The 19866-nt window shown below is 38.2% G+C and overlaps 3 protein-coding genes across 3 annotated transcripts in view; all 3 read right to left on the reverse strand.

The window, feature by feature from the left end:
• LOC118270523 (insulin-like receptor) overlaps positions 1-3127 on the reverse strand; it is a 45570-nt gene extending 42443 nt beyond the window's left edge. The window contains exon 1 of the mRNA XM_050698556.1: positions 2899-3127. The gene's annotated coding sequence lies outside the window, so the exon portion shown is untranslated. The remainder of the gene's footprint in view (positions 1-2898) is intronic.
• A 5239-nt stretch (positions 3128-8366) lies between these two features.
• Positions 8367-8987, reverse strand: LOC126911486 (protein GVQW3-like). Its single transcript, XM_050698783.1, has one exon. The coding sequence runs from the start codon at positions 8985-8987 to the stop codon at positions 8367-8369; it is 621 nt and encodes a 206-aa protein (XP_050554740.1).
• Positions 8988-13445: 4458 nt separating this feature from the next.
• LOC118276885 (UPF0489 protein C5orf22) lies at positions 13446-19433 on the reverse strand. The gene is made up of 4 exons (XM_035595491.2): positions 19272-19433; positions 14876-15709; positions 13668-13913; positions 13446-13578 (listed from the first exon to the last, which is right to left on the reverse strand). The coding sequence occupies exons 2-4, from the start codon at positions 15650-15652 to the stop codon at positions 13486-13488; spliced, it is 1116 nt and encodes a 371-aa protein (XP_035451384.2). The 5' UTR covers positions 15653-15709; positions 19272-19433; the 3' UTR covers positions 13446-13485.
• Between the last annotated feature and the right edge of the window lie 433 nt (positions 19434-19866).

A 19866-nucleotide genomic window follows, 5' to 3' on the forward strand; every position in this document is an offset into this window, starting at 1 on the left:
AATACGTTTCAAGGCTGTTGTATTTAACTATTCAAGTTAAGGGCAGTGGAACAAAACTTATTTAATTTTAGGTGGGCAAAAATATTCGACGCTTCCGGTGTATATTCCTGTGCAACATAAACATACAACCACGTTCTTGATTGGTCTGAGATAGAAAACGTCATGACTGCGCCAAGGTCCAACACACGGCACGCGGGTAAACCTTGGCAGATAGGGAGGGGACGACTTTCCCGCGCTGCATTTGTTGTTTACGCGGCGTGTCGTGGCGGACAGTGAGGTCGACGACCTCGTGCCGCACCACGCCGCCATATTTTTGGTAATAAATAATAGATAGAACAGCGCAGCGCAGCACGATCGATCAGACCGCGACCAGTGCGGCGGCGCGTGCTTGGCTCCGTACCCAAAACATTGCACCCCCACCCCTAAAGAACGCGAACGCACTTAAGAAGGAACTACCTACGTAAAATCTTATCCATATGGAGTAGGGGTTTCTTCCGTTCTTTTCTGTCCGCGTTTCAGATTTATTATTTATTGTATGAGTTGTTACCTAATTTAGTCATTTTGAATTTTGTGAAATTATACACAAAAATAATAATAACTAATGTGTAGCGCCACACACGATTTAAAATTTTAATGATTTCGATTGACGCAAACATGTTTTGTAAAATATATAAAAAATAGTTAGATAACGACACCATAACATAATGATAAGTAATTGTGTACCTTATCTGTCGTTTACTCGTAAGTACCTACATTTCTATGAATAGATAAAAGTTTTGATATTAAGTTTTATTTTATTTTCCTTTTAAAATTTATTTATGTATTGCTGGCATCTAATTTTTTATTGTTAAACGTGGAAGAGTCAATGTACAGTCCGATGGCCGTTTAAGTACACGAATCCTTAGTAGTAACACAAATTAATACCCTGTGGAGGCACACAGCGGTGTTTATTTACATACTGCCTTAAAAGTATAGGCAAAGAGGTTTTGCATTTAATCATAAAATGGAAATAAAAGAAATTGCGTAAGGACCCGTTCACATTATTCCAGTCGATCGGCAGATTTAACGGCACTTAATGTAACTTTATGAAAAATGGAAAATACACGCTTAATGTAACTTATAATCAGAGATCGGAATAGGTGTATTGAATTGGGGTCACTGATCCAAAACGTATATATTAATATGGACATTCCTCCGGAATCCGGCAACGCGCCGTCATGTGAACTTAGCCTAAAGGCTAGCAATAAAATATTTGAAATGTATTAATGTTTGCGTTTATTATTTAAACAATCGAATTCCGATGAATTCGATTGTTTTTATTATTCAACAGATAAATATTAAATTTAGTTTTGATACCCTCCTTTAAATTTTAAATTGAGAAGTAATAATATAACTACCAACATTAACAATATTTAATTGGATCCGGAAATACCGGAATTACTTTCCGGGAAAATGGCTTATCCATGTCATTCTTTCTATGTGCATTTACGGTACAAGTACCAAAAATCAATACACCTATTCCGATCTCTGCTTATAATATAAAAGTTTGGAACCAGAAGTATGTCAAAAAACAAAAATTTCGTCGGGAATATCGGGTTCCCGACAATTTTGGTCCAAGTGTTTTGTCACTGTGCGTAATGAGTAGTGTGTAGTGTAATTTGCGTCCTATATAGGTGTATCAGTCGCCCTCTTCGCATTCTGAGGTGAGTGTAGTATAGTATACTTGACATTCCAGGAGCCCGTCCGGTATCGGTATAGTATGAAGGGGGTCTTATAAGAGAAGAAATTTATAATCTTAGTTCTTACACTGAGCATACATTGAACAAAGAATGCAACAGATCGCATCAACAAGTTAATTCAAGGCCAAGCGAACTGTAAAAAAACGTTGTTTTCGGATTATTGTTTTGATAAGACTTCAAGGTGTATGTTCTTGCGCACTCTCTTATCGATAACAAATTCTTAATATTCCAATGTCTAGTACAAATACAAAATATACAATAATGAAACTGAAATATTTCAATAACAAGGTTTATGCCTACCTATACTTACCTCGGTGAATCTGCTAGCAACTTCATAGCAAACTACTAACTACTTCATTCATACTAAAAATGTTGTAGTAACTATTCATAATTTCCGTTTATTTACTATAGGTAGATAGGTATTACTTTTTTATCTTAGATTTAAACAAAATTCAAAAAGCTATTGATTGATATGATACATCGCAATAAAATTAGGTTATACGGGTGACCAATTACAAAGTACTTCTCATATAATTTTATTGGGAGTGTATTCTACTTGTTTAGAATTATACATGCTAAGTAGGTACTAATTTATAGTAGGTACCTACTCCTGCAAAGTACGTAAATACCATTAATCATGTTTTTATTATAATGTACCTTCCGGTTACGCTACCACTGCAGTAGATAAAAATTTTAGATCTAACTAGACAGACACCAACAAGAAAATACATTTTAGTTCACATTATGCCATTATCCTTTAAACGTACCTAGGTATCCATGAGATTTTGACCAAGGAAATAGGTTTCAGTTATAGATTTTCGCATTTTTTAATAATTTCTATCGTCTTAACTAAAACGAATTCGATCATGTAAGCAGCCGTCAAACCGTTGTCACCGCTCTCCGCCGCCATCGCGCACATATCGTTCGCCTCTGCGCCGCGCCGCCGCCACCGCGTCGTTCGTTGCGGAGAAGGGCACAGAGTTGTTTACACCACCGCTCACACCACGTGGTGTGCACTAAGCATTCATATGGTCACGTGGTTCTGTTATTACAATTAACCTGTATTTAAAACAATACTGTAACCTAGCCCTTAAATCTGTAATAACTAAATCTAGTTGTGTCATCTGTATTCACATCCAAAACAAATACGAAACGCTACCTGAGCTCGGTGCTTGCCGTACTTGTCTGCTCCTTGTGATCCACAATTTAATATTAAACTGTTTCAATTCTGTATTGCACTTCGTAACACAACACAAAGCACTCAAATTATGTATTTTTTATAATAACCAAAACAATAACAACACTATTGTAAACATAATACGCGGCAAACAGCGGATAACGCGCAGACGAGTTATCACAAACGACGCGCGCGAACGACTGAGGGAGAGGGAGCGGAGAGCGCGGGGCATGCCGTGCCGTCGACCCAGTCGAGGAATGCGGCTCGGCTCGCCCGTTCAGCTCGCGTGCTTATTTTTTTGCTCAGTCCAATGGGACGCTCAGGCAGGGCGCGTTCTTCCTCTAGGCAGTCTAGGTTTAATTAATTAACATAAGAAAGTATAAATTTAGTAGATAATATGTAAACCGTGATTCCAAAAAGCATGAATATAAGTATATAGGTGTAGGTATGTATTGATATGCATAGAGAATGTGAGAATTTTTATTAGACACTAGCTTCTGCCCGCGGCTCCGCTCGCATTCCCGTAGGATAAAAAGTAACTTAAGTGTTATTCCAAACCACAAACTATCCCTATTCCAAATTTCATCCCACTTGGAGTAACAAACATACATACAAACACAATCTCATAAACTTTCTCATTTATATTAGTAAGATGAATGAGTTCATTAAAATAGGTAATTTAATTTAGATAGATACAAATCTAATAAGAATATTGCTAATTTTGTATATTAGATTTATATTCCTGGACCTGGGTATTTATTATTTAGTTTTACGGAGTTAAATAACCCCGTAACCCAATAACCGAAATAAGGAATGTCAAAAATTGATAACTCTAAAGATTTTGGTTTAAAATCGGATATTAAATGATTATGGTTGAACAGTATCCACCTGTGCATACTGTTCAAAAGTAACTTTACTTACCTGATTTAATATTAGTAACCTGGGAGTAGGTAGGCATATTATGTTATCTATCTTTATTGTTTTTAATTATTTGAAATTACTTACTCGATTTAGTTTTTCTCATAAGTAGTATTCTGTGTTATATGTATCAACGCTGAACATATTTCTACTTTATTAGCCTTGGCGCAATCATGACGTATTTTTGGTCGAGAGGCGTACCCAACGCGTGGCTCATCAACGACAATGCTTTTATAGAGACTCCACTTCTTAACCTCTAACAGAAGTAAAGTCACAAGCCTTACCGTATCGGATACATATCAAGTAGTGTGCAGGACAAATGCATAATTTGATTCCTTGAAATCCTTTCCATCATCGCACCACCAGAAAAACGGCAAAACCGCCACTTTGCGATGGAAACCATGAATGTGCATGATGCACGAAACGTTTTGTCGCCAAATTTTAAGAGGAGAATCATTGCCTTACGCGCTTCGTTCTCTCCTTAGCTAGCAGAATTGCTTTGTAGAAGGGTGAGACAGCTTTCCAGTTCCTATAGCTCCGCAAAAATGGCCTGCATCTAAGCTGGGTGCGAGTTGTCGCCGTTCGTGTCGAAATGTTCAAACAGCCAGCTACTACTTTGTAAGGTGCAGGTCTGGCCGCATGTGGAATACTCCTCATCTTTGATCAGGGCACCTCACATACTATTGTCGTGTGTCGAATCGTCGGCTACCAGGGTTTTTCAAACTGGTTAGACCCATTGGTACTGCACTGTGATGGTACTGCACCTGCACTGCACGGTGATGTAGAAGATGCTCAAGGAGCATCTTCTACACCCCCCGGAAGTTGAGGAAAATTATGGAATACCACCGGCATCAGTTCAGATGCGGTGGTATTTCTACATTGAAATAATCTTCATACCTTCAAGAAAATAGCGTATTAAGAAGTATGGACAGTGATGATCGCCTACCATCAAATAATCCATCCTTTCTCATAAAAATAATAAAAAGAGATAAAAAAGAGTATTAGTACTTGCGAAACGGTATAAAAAAGTTAAAGTAAAGTTCTATCTACGGCCCAAAATCCCGATATATTTTACCTTGTGTACCGATTTAAAACAAATCAGGCTCGCAACACTAGTCGTTGGCCAGACAACTTCGGGAACCACTGTTTTAAACTATTGTTAGTCGCAAGTAATTTTAGGGATTTTTATTCCCGGAGCTGCGGACTACCTAGCGGGTTTACCGGCGCTCCGGTTCGAAAAGCAGGAGAAGGAACGGGGTGGTTTTTAGTCAGTAAGAGTCTGACACTCCCTCTCGCCTCGCTCAAGGCGGGAGAAGCGATTGGATGATTTTCACCCCTCAAAAAAGGGGGTTTTTATTCAAGATATAAAGTAAAACAGTATAAATAAGTATCTGTTTAAATTGAAATTATGCAAAGCACAGATGTACATATATACCGCGTGCCATACAACATGAACTTTATCGATTATTGTCGTAATTGGCGAAAATAACCATCCTTATCAATCTGGCGCGTACTTACGAACTCTACGTACCTACCAAAAATATGTCATTATAAACATTTAAATATCATGTACACTGAATGTGACATTTGCTTACACTCAATTACCTTGTTTTTCATCTTTGTTCATGCTGAACAGGTGATATAAAGAGCTACTTTGGAAATAAAATAAAATACAGAAATAAGAATACCATGTGAATGTGCCATTGTACAAGAAGTACAGATAAGTAGGTAGGTACATAATTATGTACGTTTTCCAGTTTCGACTAATTACTTTTAATCATAACATGAAATAAAAAATAATATAAAAAAACATGAAATAAAAAAAAACCGACTTCAAAAAATTAATATTCCAAAACAAATTAATATGCACTAAAAAGTAAAAAAAATAATTGCGTATTTTTCGACAACTTAATAGATCAACTAACTTTACTAACTCATCACACACATTATAATGTAAGTAGGTACAATTATTGTTATTTTTGGAGTCGGTGTCAGCCTAGGAAACGCCAACAACTAGCACGGCACGGGCACGGCACGGGCGGAGTGGTGGTTAACTACCTACTTACCACTGGTGTAAAACTGTAATGTTTTGTTGTGATAATAGGTAAATAATAAAAAACAATTTTAACAAAAAAAAACCGACTTCGAAGAATAAATATTCCAAAACAAATTAATATGCACTAAAAAGTAACAAAAATAATTGCGTATTTTTACCCGACTGCCAAGGAAGGGTTATGTTTTTCGCGCGTATCTTGTATGTATGAGCCTAATATTCTTTATTACCTCATTTCTTCGAAACGTCAAAATTGACAGACATTGCGATGATATTCTCACGTCTCATATTATTATGAAAAGAGGTTTTTCATTGAAGGAGGTTTGGTTATTCATGATGCGTTATAAAAGAGTTTGTTTGAGTATCGTTGGATTCGTCTTAATTACCCAAGTGTTCTTAGATATGTGACGTAAAACAAAAACCAACATGGCGGCCGTGAGGCGCCCTAGATAGGAGTAAAAAATTTTTTTTTTATTTGCTACAATATGGGTATCAAATTAAAGAGCTCATCATGAGGATTCCAAAATGGTATTTTTTTTTTATGGAATAGGAGGCAAACGAGCAAACGAGTCACCTGATGGTAAGCGATTAGCGCCGCCCATGGACACCCGCAACACCAGAGGAGTCACAGGTGCGTTGCCGGCCTTTTTTTTTAAAAAAAACGAGTATGCTCTTTTCTTGAAGGTTTGAAGGTCGTATCGGTTCGGAAATACCGCCGACGATTGATTGATTTCCACATCAATTGATTTCCACATCAATTCACACGTACCACAACCACACCACAGCCACACCACAGCCACATCCACACCACAACCACGCCATGTGGTCGGGCGTATATTTTGTATTGAAAATGAATATTACAATTTACACGTACCACATTTAGACGTTGTCATCGACCACCTGTGTAATACAAACACATCGCGGCGGCGTTGCCGTCACGCGGCGACGGCAACGCCGCCGCGTGGCGGCTGCACCGCGGCCACATCGCCACGACATGACGTTTCGTTGATTTCGTCGTCTTCTTCTTATTAATAAAAGCCATAACAAGGATAGCAACAACAATCTTTCCTCCATGACTACGTTCAGTCAAGCCGTGTTACCTCTACTAAAGTTGGAGTATAACTGCACATGACCACGTGTGGTTACCACGTCGCAACAACAGCGACAACGCAACCACATCGACATTTTGTCGGTACCACAACGCAACTGCAAAAAGCCGCTGCGGCACTATTCACACGTAACCACAGCTTGACCACATTATGTCGCTGCGACGTGGTGTGGTTGTGGTACGTGTGAATTGACCCTTATAGTCAGATTTTGAAAACAATAATATGGGACCACAATGACATCGTACTATTTCAAACACAAAAATAATTTCTCAAATCGGACTATAACTGCCAGAGATATGCGCTTGTCCAACACAAACAGATTAGGTACCTACATACACATGTAAATCAGACAGCACATCAAGCTACCCATCATTCTATAGCAGATATGCTACTATCTGTCCTGAATTTTATGGTTACTCAGAAAGATAAGCTAATATACATCACTTAAACTCAAACGCAGAGCACATTCTGTTCATTTTTGAGGAGTTCCCCCGATCTCTACAAGATCCCATCATCAGATATTAAAATGGTGATAATGGGACCACAAGGGAAGCACCAGCTTTCAAATAAAAAAAGAATCATGAAAATCGGTTCACCCAGTCGCAAGTTACGAGGTAACAAACATAAAAAAAAATACAGTCGAATTGAGAACCTCCTCCTTTTTTTGAAGTCGGTTTAAAACAAAAATATTACACCTAAATACTTCTTGTTGAGGCCAGTTGGCAGTCGTTCTATGTAAAATACTAACATTCAGCCTACAATCCTTAATATAAATAACTAACAAATAATTTGTGACATATAACTATTCCTACGCCAGTTTTTTTTTCAGTATTTAGGAAAAATCATCTTCATCAGCTTATAAACATCCTGAGGGTCTAGTGGGAGTTGTTTGTAGGTCAATGGGATCGAATATAGTGAACTATAGTGTTGTTTTGTCATATGTACGAGGGGGCGTTTTTATATTCGCGGAATGGGGGATAAGGAGTGGAAATAAAAAATCTAAATTATTTTTCCTTTTCAATATATTCACCTGCAAGACGAATACATGTTTCAGATCTTTCAATTAATTCATTAATACCATCATAAAAAAAAAAATTCTTTTTGTCTATAAAATACGCCGAAACTGCCTCCTTGACTTCATCATCGGTGGTCAATTTTTTACCCCGTAGCTCTTTTTTCATTTTTAGAAACGGTTAATAATCACTCGGGGTCAGGTCTGGGCTGTAGGGTGGGTGTTCTAAAATATCGAAGCCCACCTTATGCAGGGCATCCATCGCAACGCGGCTCTTGCGAACGGGCGCGTTGTCGTGCAAAAGCAACACACCTTTCGTCAATTTTCCCCGTCTTTTCTCCTTAATGGCTTCTTGAAGTCACTTTAATATTGAAGCGTAGTATTCCCCGGTTATAAAAACACCTTTATCTTTATAGTCGATTAATAATAATCCTTCCGAGTCGCAAAAGACCGTTGCAATGATTTTCCCAGCTGACTGTGACACCTTAAACTTCTTAGGGGATGCTGCGCCCTTTTTATGCCACTGCATGGAATCTTGTTTCGACTCAGGTTCATAATGATGAACCCAAGTTTCGTCTCCAGTAAAAATTCGACTCAATACATCATCCTTGTCTTCATTACAGAGGTTCAAAAATGCACGTGAACACTCTACGCGCTGTTGTTTTTCGGGCGGCGTGAGCATTCTCGGTACCCATCTTGCACTGACCTTAGTCATGCCAAGATGATCATGAATAATTTTAAAAATGGTTGTATCGGATACTCTAACCATTTCTGCGAGTTGTTTCTTCTTTAGTCGAGCATCTTCCAGTACATTTTTTTCAACTTTTTGGATAAGTTCTGGCGTGGTCACCTCGATACTCCTGCCCAGCCTCGGGTCGTCCTCAATGGATTCCCTTCCTTGTTTAAATAAATTGTGCCACTTGTACACCATGGTTTTTCCTTGACAAGAGTCACCGTAAACCAATGACATCTCATTCATTATGGTCGCAACTGGTTTTTCTTGCTTGGTAAGGAACTTTATAACGGTACGATATTAGATTTTTTCCATATTTCACTTTTCATTCCCGATTTTGTTGCTTGATTGACGATAACTCAAAGACTAATTGTTTAATTGCAATTAAATCTCGTATTTATACTAATTATGAGTCATTGAACACGTTACGACCTAATGAGCGTAATCCTCCCCCCCCAACCCTCTCATTCCGCGAACTTAAAAACCTACGTATAATGTAACTACATAAATATAAAACAATAGTTTACAAACAAGATAAACAATGTGATATTGATATCTATCATTCAAGGTAAACCCAATATTTTCCTATACCTACTTAGACATTTTTGTTACATTTTATAATGTTAAACTGAGTAGTGAGTAAGTACCTACGACCATACAGTTACCAATTTATGTAACCAGCAGTCGGGTAATGTCATTGTCTTAACTTTAACATACGAGGAATGAAATAATGTACCGTTTAATACCTTCTTAACAAAGGATGTCAATGTTTTCTACAAAGTTTAATAGGTACAAATATATCAAGATTTTTGTTGACCAAAAATATTATCAACAAATTGCTGAACGGTCAAAGATCAGTTGAAATCTGTTTGGTGCTTATTATCTGTTAACACTTGAGGCGGCCATGACGGTAAATTGTTATTTTGGTTATGCAGCGATGTTGACAATTTTATTGTTAGCATTAAAAGCAAAAAGTTATTAAAAAGCTACCCGCACGCAATGTAATCAAAAAAGAAATAGGTAACTTAAGATAAGCAACTTCGCCGTGAAGTTTTCACGTACTTGTAAAGTGATTTTGTGTATTTAATATCTGTGGTATGCATCATTAGAATACAGCAAAAACAAAATAAAAGAACGAAAATGCAAAGTTATTATGTGTCTGGGCTTTATAAATGTCTAGTATCCTAAATCAATTCCTTTTGTAACATTTGTCACCACCATTGGACTGCTTATGAAGTTATATTGTTTTTTTTTCAATTTTGACAGACAAAAAGCAGGTGTCTTTGTCACTCCAGTGCAATCAAGGCATTTTTTGCTGATTACAAAGTAGATATGTTGCTCAATTCTGTGAAATACTTACTTGTTTACTTCGGATATGAATAACTACGTCCACATAATACGTCAGTGCCAAAAAGTAGGTGAGTAAATACCTAGGTAAAAGTATTTTAAAATGATCAAAAGTGTTTTGTTTAATACAAATATTTTTTTCCGGCTAGCTTAATGATGTACTAGTCTATAGCTAGGGCTAGGCACACACTTATTTATCTGCAAGTGGCGCCATTACTATGGCGCTGACGGCGCCTTATCACCACCGTCATTGAAAAACATCGTTTACGCAAGCAGTATTTATCAATGAAAGCAAGTTTTTCTTATCAACCACGGCTGTCGTAGTGTGAAGTGAGTAGGTAGGTAATGTACCTTTGAGGACCCTATTCATATTATGTACTTATGTAGCTAATCAACATTTCGTTTATTCCTCGGTTAGGTCAGTAAGTAATTTGACGATTAGGGTCAGTGTAGAAACTTTTTCAATTGTATACATATTCATGAGACGTGACCGAGGCAGAGCTGAGTGCCCGGAGTGTGGCAGTGCCCCGGATAGGTGCCAAGAACATCGCCTGGCAAGACATGGATCCTGGACTCGGAGAATCACAGGTCTCGAGAATTGGTCTCTTCAGAGCATATTTGGAAAGGAGCCAGTTCCCACTATCGTGGAAGTTGGGTAAGCTGGTCCTCGTGAAGAGCCGGGCGCCCTGTGGATTCTCCGTCTGCGTACCGGCTGGTGTTGCAAGGTCCGATTTGTTTTAAATCGGTAAATAAGGTAAAGATTGGACCTTAGATTGGGACAGAAAAAGTGTTTTTTTAGGTACCGTTTTGCAAGTACTTAAACACTATTTTAATGTCTATCCATACGAGTAGTAACCTACATTGTATATTTTTACATATACATTAGTACACGTTTTGCCAGTAATTGAAAATAAATAACGAGGTAGATAGGAGGGATGTCAAACTAAGAAACATGTATACTTAAGTGAATAATAGTGATTGTTATATCAAATTATTGTAAATAACAACCACTCCAAGTCCAAGAAACCAAAATTAAAAAAAACTTTCGTCTCTTTCCTCTTGGCTCGATATAAAAAGGTGGGTAGCGCATGCACATTTAATCGTAAATGTCTATGGGTACCTACCTATAGGTATAGGTACCCACATAGGTAGGTATACGACCTTTTCAAGCAGGTACCTGCAGGTGTACAAGAGTTGGAGGTAGAGATATAAATCATAAAGCGCCGTAAATTCATCTACCAGAAAACACAAAGTGATATAAAAATACAGACTGTTGTAGTTTGTTGATTCAGGTAGCGTGCCGCACGATTATACTCCGTACTCCCTACGTGTGCCTGTGCAAAAAACACCTCTGGTCCATTCGATGTATAATTTCTTGGCATAAATAAATAACAATATGCCTACGTTTGCTCCAACAAGGCCTACATGTTAATTGAGCTCCTGTAACCTACTGAGAATTATTTTCAAGGTTCCAATAGTCTTAGCACTATAGTCACAGAATACGTACTACCATAGTTACATTATCTGTAGGTATTAATAAGTGACGCAAAGTCCTTGTTCCGCTTTTTCCGAAAATTACTTGTCGCCGGAGAAGTATAATAAAATGTGGCACACTTAAAATTTTACATGTTTTTCACAAAAAAAGTGCGATCGAATTTCGATAAGTAGGCGCACGATTTCTAGTATCAATTTGTAGTCTCTACCCGAAAGAGAGAACTTAATTAGATGGCCTGCGTTGATTGTAGATTTGCAGGAAGGTCCCGAGGATGTGGTTCACTCCGTATGAGCAATGTATTAAAAACGTAGAAAACATCACACGTGAGGCGTATAAAATAATTTCTGAGTTGCGTTTTTATTGGACATAATTGGCACATAAGTTTTCCAGGCATGGCCGACGCATGATGTAATGCGTTGTTAGTAATGTGACTCGAGTGTTCGATGCGCAGTTGACCCCAATCGCCCCCAATCGAAGGACTAAATTGTTTGTCCAATCAAGTGATATTATCTTTCAAAAATAGTATGATATTATTGTAGTCATTTAAAAGTTGAAATCATCAGTGTTGTAATATTTCACAGCTGAGGGCTTTATGAGAAAATCTAATAGCTAACTACGTTACCATACGTCTAGGCTTTGGTTGGGAAAGGACTACTGAAAATGAAGGAATTGATTGTAGGATTCTGGTCTCTGGTTAAAGTGAAAAGTGAGAAATACTGGAAACGAACAAGTTTTATAGTATAGCTAAGTAGGGACAGAGTCCTTTATCTTATAAGTATGATAATATAAATGTATTTTCGTAATTATACTACAGAAGTAGGTCTGGATTATGGATGGCGTAGTGTAGATACATCACACATGCGAGTTGCTACGAAGAATGTACAAGGATGCTGTCACACATTGCTAGGGCGTCGATCCCCTTGTTATCGCTAATTGACCCGCTTGAGGTGACACTGACCGTCTCGACTTTTAGCAAATCGCTTATTGATGCCAATGCAAAAATTATTGAGCTAATTTGCCATACCAAGTGGCATTCAGTGCACCAAGTCTATAGCTACGTTTGTATATTTATTTTTCTGGATAAAAAGTACCCGGTGTGTGATGCTCAGGATATTAAAGTAGGATAATAATTCCAAGTTGTAATCGGAGCGGTAGTTTTTGCGTGATGCGTGAACGTACAGACAGACAGACAAAAACTTTTTAAACACTTGGCTTCACAGTACAGAATTAATACTTCTACAGTTTTACGACTTATATGTATAGATTGCAAGACGAAATCATCTTTTTTCTTAGAAACAGATAATGGTAGCAAGCTTGCACATCAATGTTATATGAACCAATATCGCCTTGTTTGCCAAGGCATGCACTTTTCAGTGGATATTCATTAGTTATCCACATAGATATATTAATTCTATGGCTATCCAACTAAAACGTTCACTAAAAATAAAGCAAGTTTTTTATCCGTAGCCAAGCCCGCATCGCACTAAACCAGCGTGCAGTATAATACTTCATAATAAAGTTGTTATATTTTTATATTCTCTATTTATCTTTAGCGTGCATGTTCAGACTCCGCGGAACTGCAATAAACTTGTTCAAGTTGCTGTCACAATACTGGTTCAAAGGCAATATTTCGCTTCGGTAATTGTTGTGAACACTGTTTGTTAAAACACATTACAAATGAGTTACGGCGATGCATTTGGCACTCGTGTTGAATGAGATTGCGTCTTGCGACGCGAAGCTCAGACATAGACTTGCCGACTACCTAGAGATATACCTATATACTTCAGTATAATTTTGAAATGATTCAATGCGGAACGTTGTAGGAGCATTTTGGGCACTATGTACTTAGAAAAATAAATAGATTATTATTAGGATCATTTTTTGTTTATTTATCAAATTTTCTCAGGTATTTACACTCAGATAATACAAGGCCGGGTCATCTGTATCGTATATTTCTTTTAAAGCATTTAACACTAAAGACTGTATGTGGTCAACCTGAAAATAATGAAAAGTAGCTAGTTAATAACATGATTTTTACCTGTATAATTATTAAAACAAAGCATCCTATTCTCACTGGTACATACCTGATGAGGAGGACAATAACCGTCATCTGAAGACCTGGCAATCGTGATCAATACAGGCGGAGGTATGTTCTTTAGTAACGGCACTAAAGCTTTCTTTACTAAATCCTCAATTTCTTGTTCTGTGCTTATGTGGTATGGCAGGCCCCCCTGGTCACGTGTGCAGCCACCTGCAAACACTGCCCACCAGTCTGGTTTTTCGTTTAATCTGCTGGCTTCGGCTAATACTGCTGTGGCTAGCTCGTCAACCTGATAAAAGTAATAATTATATCAAATAATAGATATGTTACAGCCAAAGTAATAAATCTTGATATTATATATACTGTCTAGCAATTATATATAACGACTACTCAATTTAGATAAAGTGATAAATGACACAAAATTAATCACATTAACTAGCAATTTTATATACTATCTTCGAAGACTTGGATAATGTAATAAAACGAGCAGCATGCAAGCAAACATGCAGCATGTAGCAGGCAGGGTTTCTGTCATGGCTCCGGCGCTGCGGGCCTCCGGCGGCCCCACGCGCGCTAATCGTCACAGACGGCTTTCGCTCACCACCGCAGCTTCAGCTTGTTGGCCAGCCTCAACCACGGTGGGTCGCTAGCAGCCTCCTCCTCCTTAGCCCGAGGGCCGCCTCGCTCCTACGTGCCTACGCAATTTTAAATTACACTCTAGGGGTAGGACAAACAAGACTACGTGGAGTCGGTTTTGTAGCAATTCGGTTCTGTCACTAACTTTTGTTGCAAAGCATATTAAATTTTTAACCGACATTATTATTTAATTGTTACAGGAACTATAGCAAATTAGTTTGATCGGAATTATGTATAGGGCACTACAAGTTCACTACCACCATTTCGTACGAAGTCATTAGGCCTACTAACGTTATGCGACTCAGATTTATGCCAAAACAAATTATTCTTTGATCTTAAAGACTAATTTTTATTCTTACAAGTTATTCTTACTAGTAAGAGTCTTGTGACATTTTGAGTTACACATGTATTATTACTTTGACTAACTTGGACTTCCTATTATGAATAATGTCCAGATAAAGTGATTAATTTATTACATTGTCTAGTGAATTTGGTATTTATATACAATTATTCATAATGACCAGTCATTATAAATAATTGCTATTTAATCACTCTGACTGTAACAGATATCTTTACAACGGTTTTCTTCAAATATCAGCGTCTTTTTAAACTAACCATGTTGTACAATTTGGACTTTTCACCCGCATAGTTATCCAAGCTATCATACTGCTCCAAGTGCTGGAACAAGTTCTCGAGTTCTCCCAGTTGTCGCTCCCGCGCTGCGACAACTTTATCAATTGTGTCCGCTTCGTCGACGTCAGGAAGTTCGAATTCAAATATCGGTTGCAGTCGATCGTAAACATTGATGTTTTTATATAAACCGAGAAACGGGTTTCCAGTGCTGAAGAAATCCAAGTCAATATCGAGTACATAAGGATGTTCAACATTAATATTAGTAATAAAATTCTGTTTACTTTCATCAGTAGAAAATGAAGAATCGGAAAGTTCGGCTGATGTGAATATAAATTTTCTCTTATTAATTAACTGCGGTGAGTACAATGCATCGGAGAGGTAATACGGTTCCTTGCAGTCGACTCGCAACTCGCCTGACGTCGGGTGATCACCGACGTGTATAGGTCGCGTGTCATCTCGGAATTGACTCGCCCACGGCGGACGCAGCCACACTACTCGGCCGATGTGGCCAGCTGCCGCTGCCGGTACAATCCAATTTTCTATTTGTAATAATGGCAAAACATGTCTCCCAGAACGTGCTTCCTCTCCTTTCAATTTACGATCAATGAGCATATCAGGATGCGCATCTAAGTGTAGCAGAGTCGTTCCCTCCAATGGTAACTTTTTGCCTCCAATAGCTGAATAAATAAACTGCAATGCATCATTATGTTCTTCTACTACATAAATGGGAATCTTTTTGAATTTCTTTAGGGTTGCCATTCTGTATCTGCTAACCGATTACCTTGGCTTATTGACATAATTTTGCTGTGGAGCAATCTGGAACAAAAGCGATAAAATTAACTAAATGCCTATCGCCTTTCGAAATCAACAAACAGGTACATTAATAAATTGATTAAAGTTACGTTCTTCAAACTAAAATACACTCTTCTAGCTTTCATAACTTCAGGCGAAAATTATGATAAATGTACGACATAAAACTGCGACAATGATATTGTCGTTTGTTAACGCCTATTTTAGTTATTACTCAAACGACATAAACAGGGTCCATAATATTAAACGCAATGTCACTTATGTAAACAACCGAGCCCTCCCTTACCGAGACAACAGACTTTCGCTCTTAAACTTATTTAGTCTATTCGAGGATTTTTCCAATTTGGGTCAAGGTTAAATGACGGAAAAATTTGAGGGAAGGCCCACCCTGCCTATCATAGCTACTGCGCACTTGATCCGACACTTTTTGCAAGGCTAAATTTTGTGCCCACGATAACGAAACTTTGCAGTGGCGCATATTTGCCGCATTTTAAGTTCTATAATAATAATTGTGTAGGTAACTTGTAGAAAAAGTAGAAGAAGGAGCTTTATACAACTTTTGTAAAGGTTTTCAAGATTCCGACAAATACTACGTCGACCTTTGTTAGTTTTGCAGGAACTTTGTTAAGTTTTTTATACTTATTTTTAATGTTCGATGCCAACCTTTATTTATCATCAACCAATACACAGACTTATAATAAATATATAAGTAGCACAAAAATAAGTCATAAGTACCAATAAAGATAAATAAATGCGGAAACTTGAATAACATAATAATATAAATTAAATCTAAAATGTAGTATACCTGTAACAAACATGTTTATCATGAAATTGCATGATAGATAATACTAAATAGAAGGCACAGCAAGCAAAATAAAGTGCCTGGTCTTAGCCCATCTTTTCTTTGCGTCATATAATTATTTGAATTCATTGGGGTATGGGTTGCGGCGTGCGAATCTCATCAAAGCAGGCCATGAGCGTTTTCCATTAGCGTCGGCAAACTTCCGGCTGGCGCGCTGCGTAGTTGCGCGGTAGCTTGAGCGCGGCCGGGTGGCGCGGGGTGGCGCGGGGTGACCGGGTGCAGGGTGCTGCGGAGGAGGGGTGTTGTGACGGCAGTCGCTGAGGTCGATAGCGCGCGTCACTGACGTCACTACGCTACTACGCCCGCCCAAACATACCCCCGCGCGCGCCTCTCCCTCCTGACCTATTGCGCCGTTACGCCCACCTGGGTCAAGGTGTGGAAGCTCGCTGGACCCGCCCGGATGCTTAAATACCTTCAGGCGACACTGTTTTTGTTACATTATGTTACGTACTTAAATAAAGGTGAACAATCCTTTTTCCATCATACACAAACAGACGCCCACGTTCGAAGGGATGTAAACATTCATTGATACCTGCACGCGTTCATTAATAACGCGTATGTACATAACTTGACTATAAACAGCGTGCGCTCTATTGAAGATTCGGGTTAATTTATACCTGCAGTCCGTGAATAACGGAATTAAATAAACTAACCTGGATAACGCTAAGAAATCATACATAGGTAGATTTTAGATAATTTATTTTCGTTTTGGCAGACATTGTACCTTCCTATGATTTTGGTAAACGTGTGCATCTCAAGCATCTGCAATACTGAAAGAAAAGATAGATTCAAAGCAAACGTAGAAATTGTCATCGGGACAAATTCTTAGCAGGTGGCGGTAAGTCTTAGGCAACTTGTCAGAAGACACAATTATCTTCACATTAATTCCTCACCACCCCGGCTTCTCGACATTAATAGACTGCACGTTTGATGTGGTGGCTGCGCAACCGGCTGCCGTGCAATGTGTAGCGGGTTCGATTCTCGCACGGAACAACTGTTTGTGTGATCCACAAATTGGTGTTTCAGGACTGGGTGTGATGTGTATGTGAACTTGTTTGTATATTTGTAAACACTTTTCGTTTTTTTTTAATCAATAACAAAAGCAGTAGACCCATTTAGCCTTGGGAGCAGCTAAAGCAGTCCATTCTCAGAAGAGAGGCAAAGCACCAGGACCCGACTCGTCAGAGCGGAGATGCTATAAACCGACTAATCCTCCGCCGTCAAAGATTTGACGCCTCTTATCGAGAAAATTTGGACTTGAAGAACTACCGGTACTGGAATAAAGGTTTTGTTATTACCGTACGTATACCTAAGAAAGGGCACTTTAGTATGTGTGATTGGGCAGGTATCTCATTGCTCTCGATTCCTGCTAAAGTTTTCTGCAAGAAATTTATCCTGGATAGGCTGGTAAAGGTAAGCCGTAGACTCTCTCCTGTACAGAGAACAGGCTGGCTTTGATGCAGATCAACACTCTTCATATCATATTGGAATATGCATCAGAATGGCAGAGAGAGGTTTACCTCACATTTCTTGAATTTAAACAAGCCTTCTATACTTTGAAATGGTCAACTATCTGGTTTCGTCAGGTGTAATGAATAATTCAATGTTGCTGATTGTCACAGAGGCATTGGAGCGCGTCCAGCGTCCACCACTCTGCATACCTCAGGAGCGTCGTATCCGAAATTGGAGGAGGGTGAGTAGAATATTGCCTCATGGATTACCAACACCTGACCGCCAAATCAAATACGTCCAGATCACATTCCTAAATAACACTTGGAGTAGAATTCCCAGGAGAAGGAAGTGTGGGTCACCATCTGGGGGACATAGGACCTTAACTCATTAACCCAAGGCATGCCAAGTTTCAACTCTGTGGGTTGCATAGTGTTATCATTGTCAGTCAGCTAGCCAGTAAGTCATTAATGGAAGCTGTTGTGTCGGCCAATCTTTAGATTGGTTATGTCGTGATATGCTCAATTGCTCATCTGCATTATTGCTTGCGTATCTGCAGTATAGCTGCAACACAAACAGCACAGACACAGACTATGCTTTGTGTAACCCATAAATTGTGCTTGTTTGTAAAAGAAGTATGGTTTGTTAATTGATTTAGAAACTTTGCAAATCAGATGAAAAAACAGTTTTGGTTTAGGTAGAGGTTATGTGTAGAAGTGATTAAATATTTTTCAAATGACTTCAGTCTAAAATTTTAAATCAGCCATAAGTACCTACTCAGATTTTTCAGTTTTGTTTTATTATAGGTGTAATCAGGTAATTAAGTAATTAAATAAATTAGAAAAAATAATTTATTTTTAGGTTCTCTACTACCTTCAAGTAATGAGGGTATCTATCTATCTATGTTTTTTGCACGAAAATCCAAGATATTATTATTTCCTATGAGCTCCAACATGTTAAGCAAGTAATAAACCGTAAAACATTGTTTTGTAAGTAGGTATCTAAGTTATGTAAGTTTTCAGAACTTAGCATCTGTTATTCCATTATGGGACTATGAAAAACGTTCATTCAAGAAAGTAGGTGCCTATCCCTGATTCTAATCTCTTAAGTATGAGGCGGGATGATGATAGCGTCTCTATACTGCCTCAAAGAGTTAGACAAATGGATCACATAATGTATTACAGTAACAAATTAAGAGTAAATATTCTGAACTGTATAAATGGACAATTTCTAATTATACAAGTGGTAAAATTGTACCTCAGACAGCAGATATCGTAAATTATTCTCCTTTACAATAAAAATACACATTAATTACTTATATAATCATGTACAACAATATTTTCTATTAAATAATAAATACTTTACTAGTCTTTGTTGGTTAGGTTTGAATTGTGACATTTATTTGTTATGACATACCATTTAAAAAATAATCCTGTCAATAATGTTCGTCATTGGATACTAGTAATTTTAGTTAGTTGAGTTTGTATAAGCCCTTAATACATGTTCCAATTTGGTTGGGCCCGACTGCCAGTGCCAAATTGCAACGTGTGTAGAGCAGTTGCCCTAACATTAGGGTTGCCAGAAGGCCTGGATTTCCAGGATTGTCCTGAATGTCGTGTGCTGGCCCGTGTCCAGTAATTTTACTTTGCTGTCCCGGAATGAAAAAATACACGTTTTTTTTTTCATAAAAATACAATACTATGGCTGCATAAGTCATACCAAACATTGTAACTTGAACACAAGTGGCGCTGCATGAGTTAAGGTAGGTAGCTAGATACCTAATTAATTCCTGCTTTTACAGTTTAGTTTCGGATGGGACACCAAAACTCAGATTCCGTTCGTGGCCTTAGAA

Source organism: Spodoptera frugiperda, chromosome 15 (assembly GCF_023101765.2).
Source record: "Spodoptera frugiperda isolate SF20-4 chromosome 15, AGI-APGP_CSIRO_Sfru_2.0, whole genome shotgun sequence".
NCBI classification, from domain to species: domain Eukaryota; kingdom Metazoa; phylum Arthropoda; class Insecta; order Lepidoptera; family Noctuidae; genus Spodoptera; species Spodoptera frugiperda.

Coding starts and splice junctions, on each gene's coding strand:
- LOC126911486 (XM_050698783.1), bottom strand. CDS start 8,987: ATGAATGAGATGTCATTGGTTTACGGTGACTCTTGTCAAGGAAAAACC.
- LOC118276885 (XM_035595491.2), bottom strand. CDS start 15,652: ATGGCAACCCTAAAGAAATTCAAAAAGATTCCCATTTATGTAGTAGAA. Junction 13,914..14,875: donor AGTCCAAATTGTACAACATG/GTTAGTTTAAAA, acceptor TACTTTTATCAG/GTTGACGAGCTAGCCACAGC. Junction 13,579..13,667: donor GTTATTGTCCTCCTCATCAG/GTATGTACCAGT, acceptor CATTATTTTCAG/GTTGACCACATACAGTCTTT.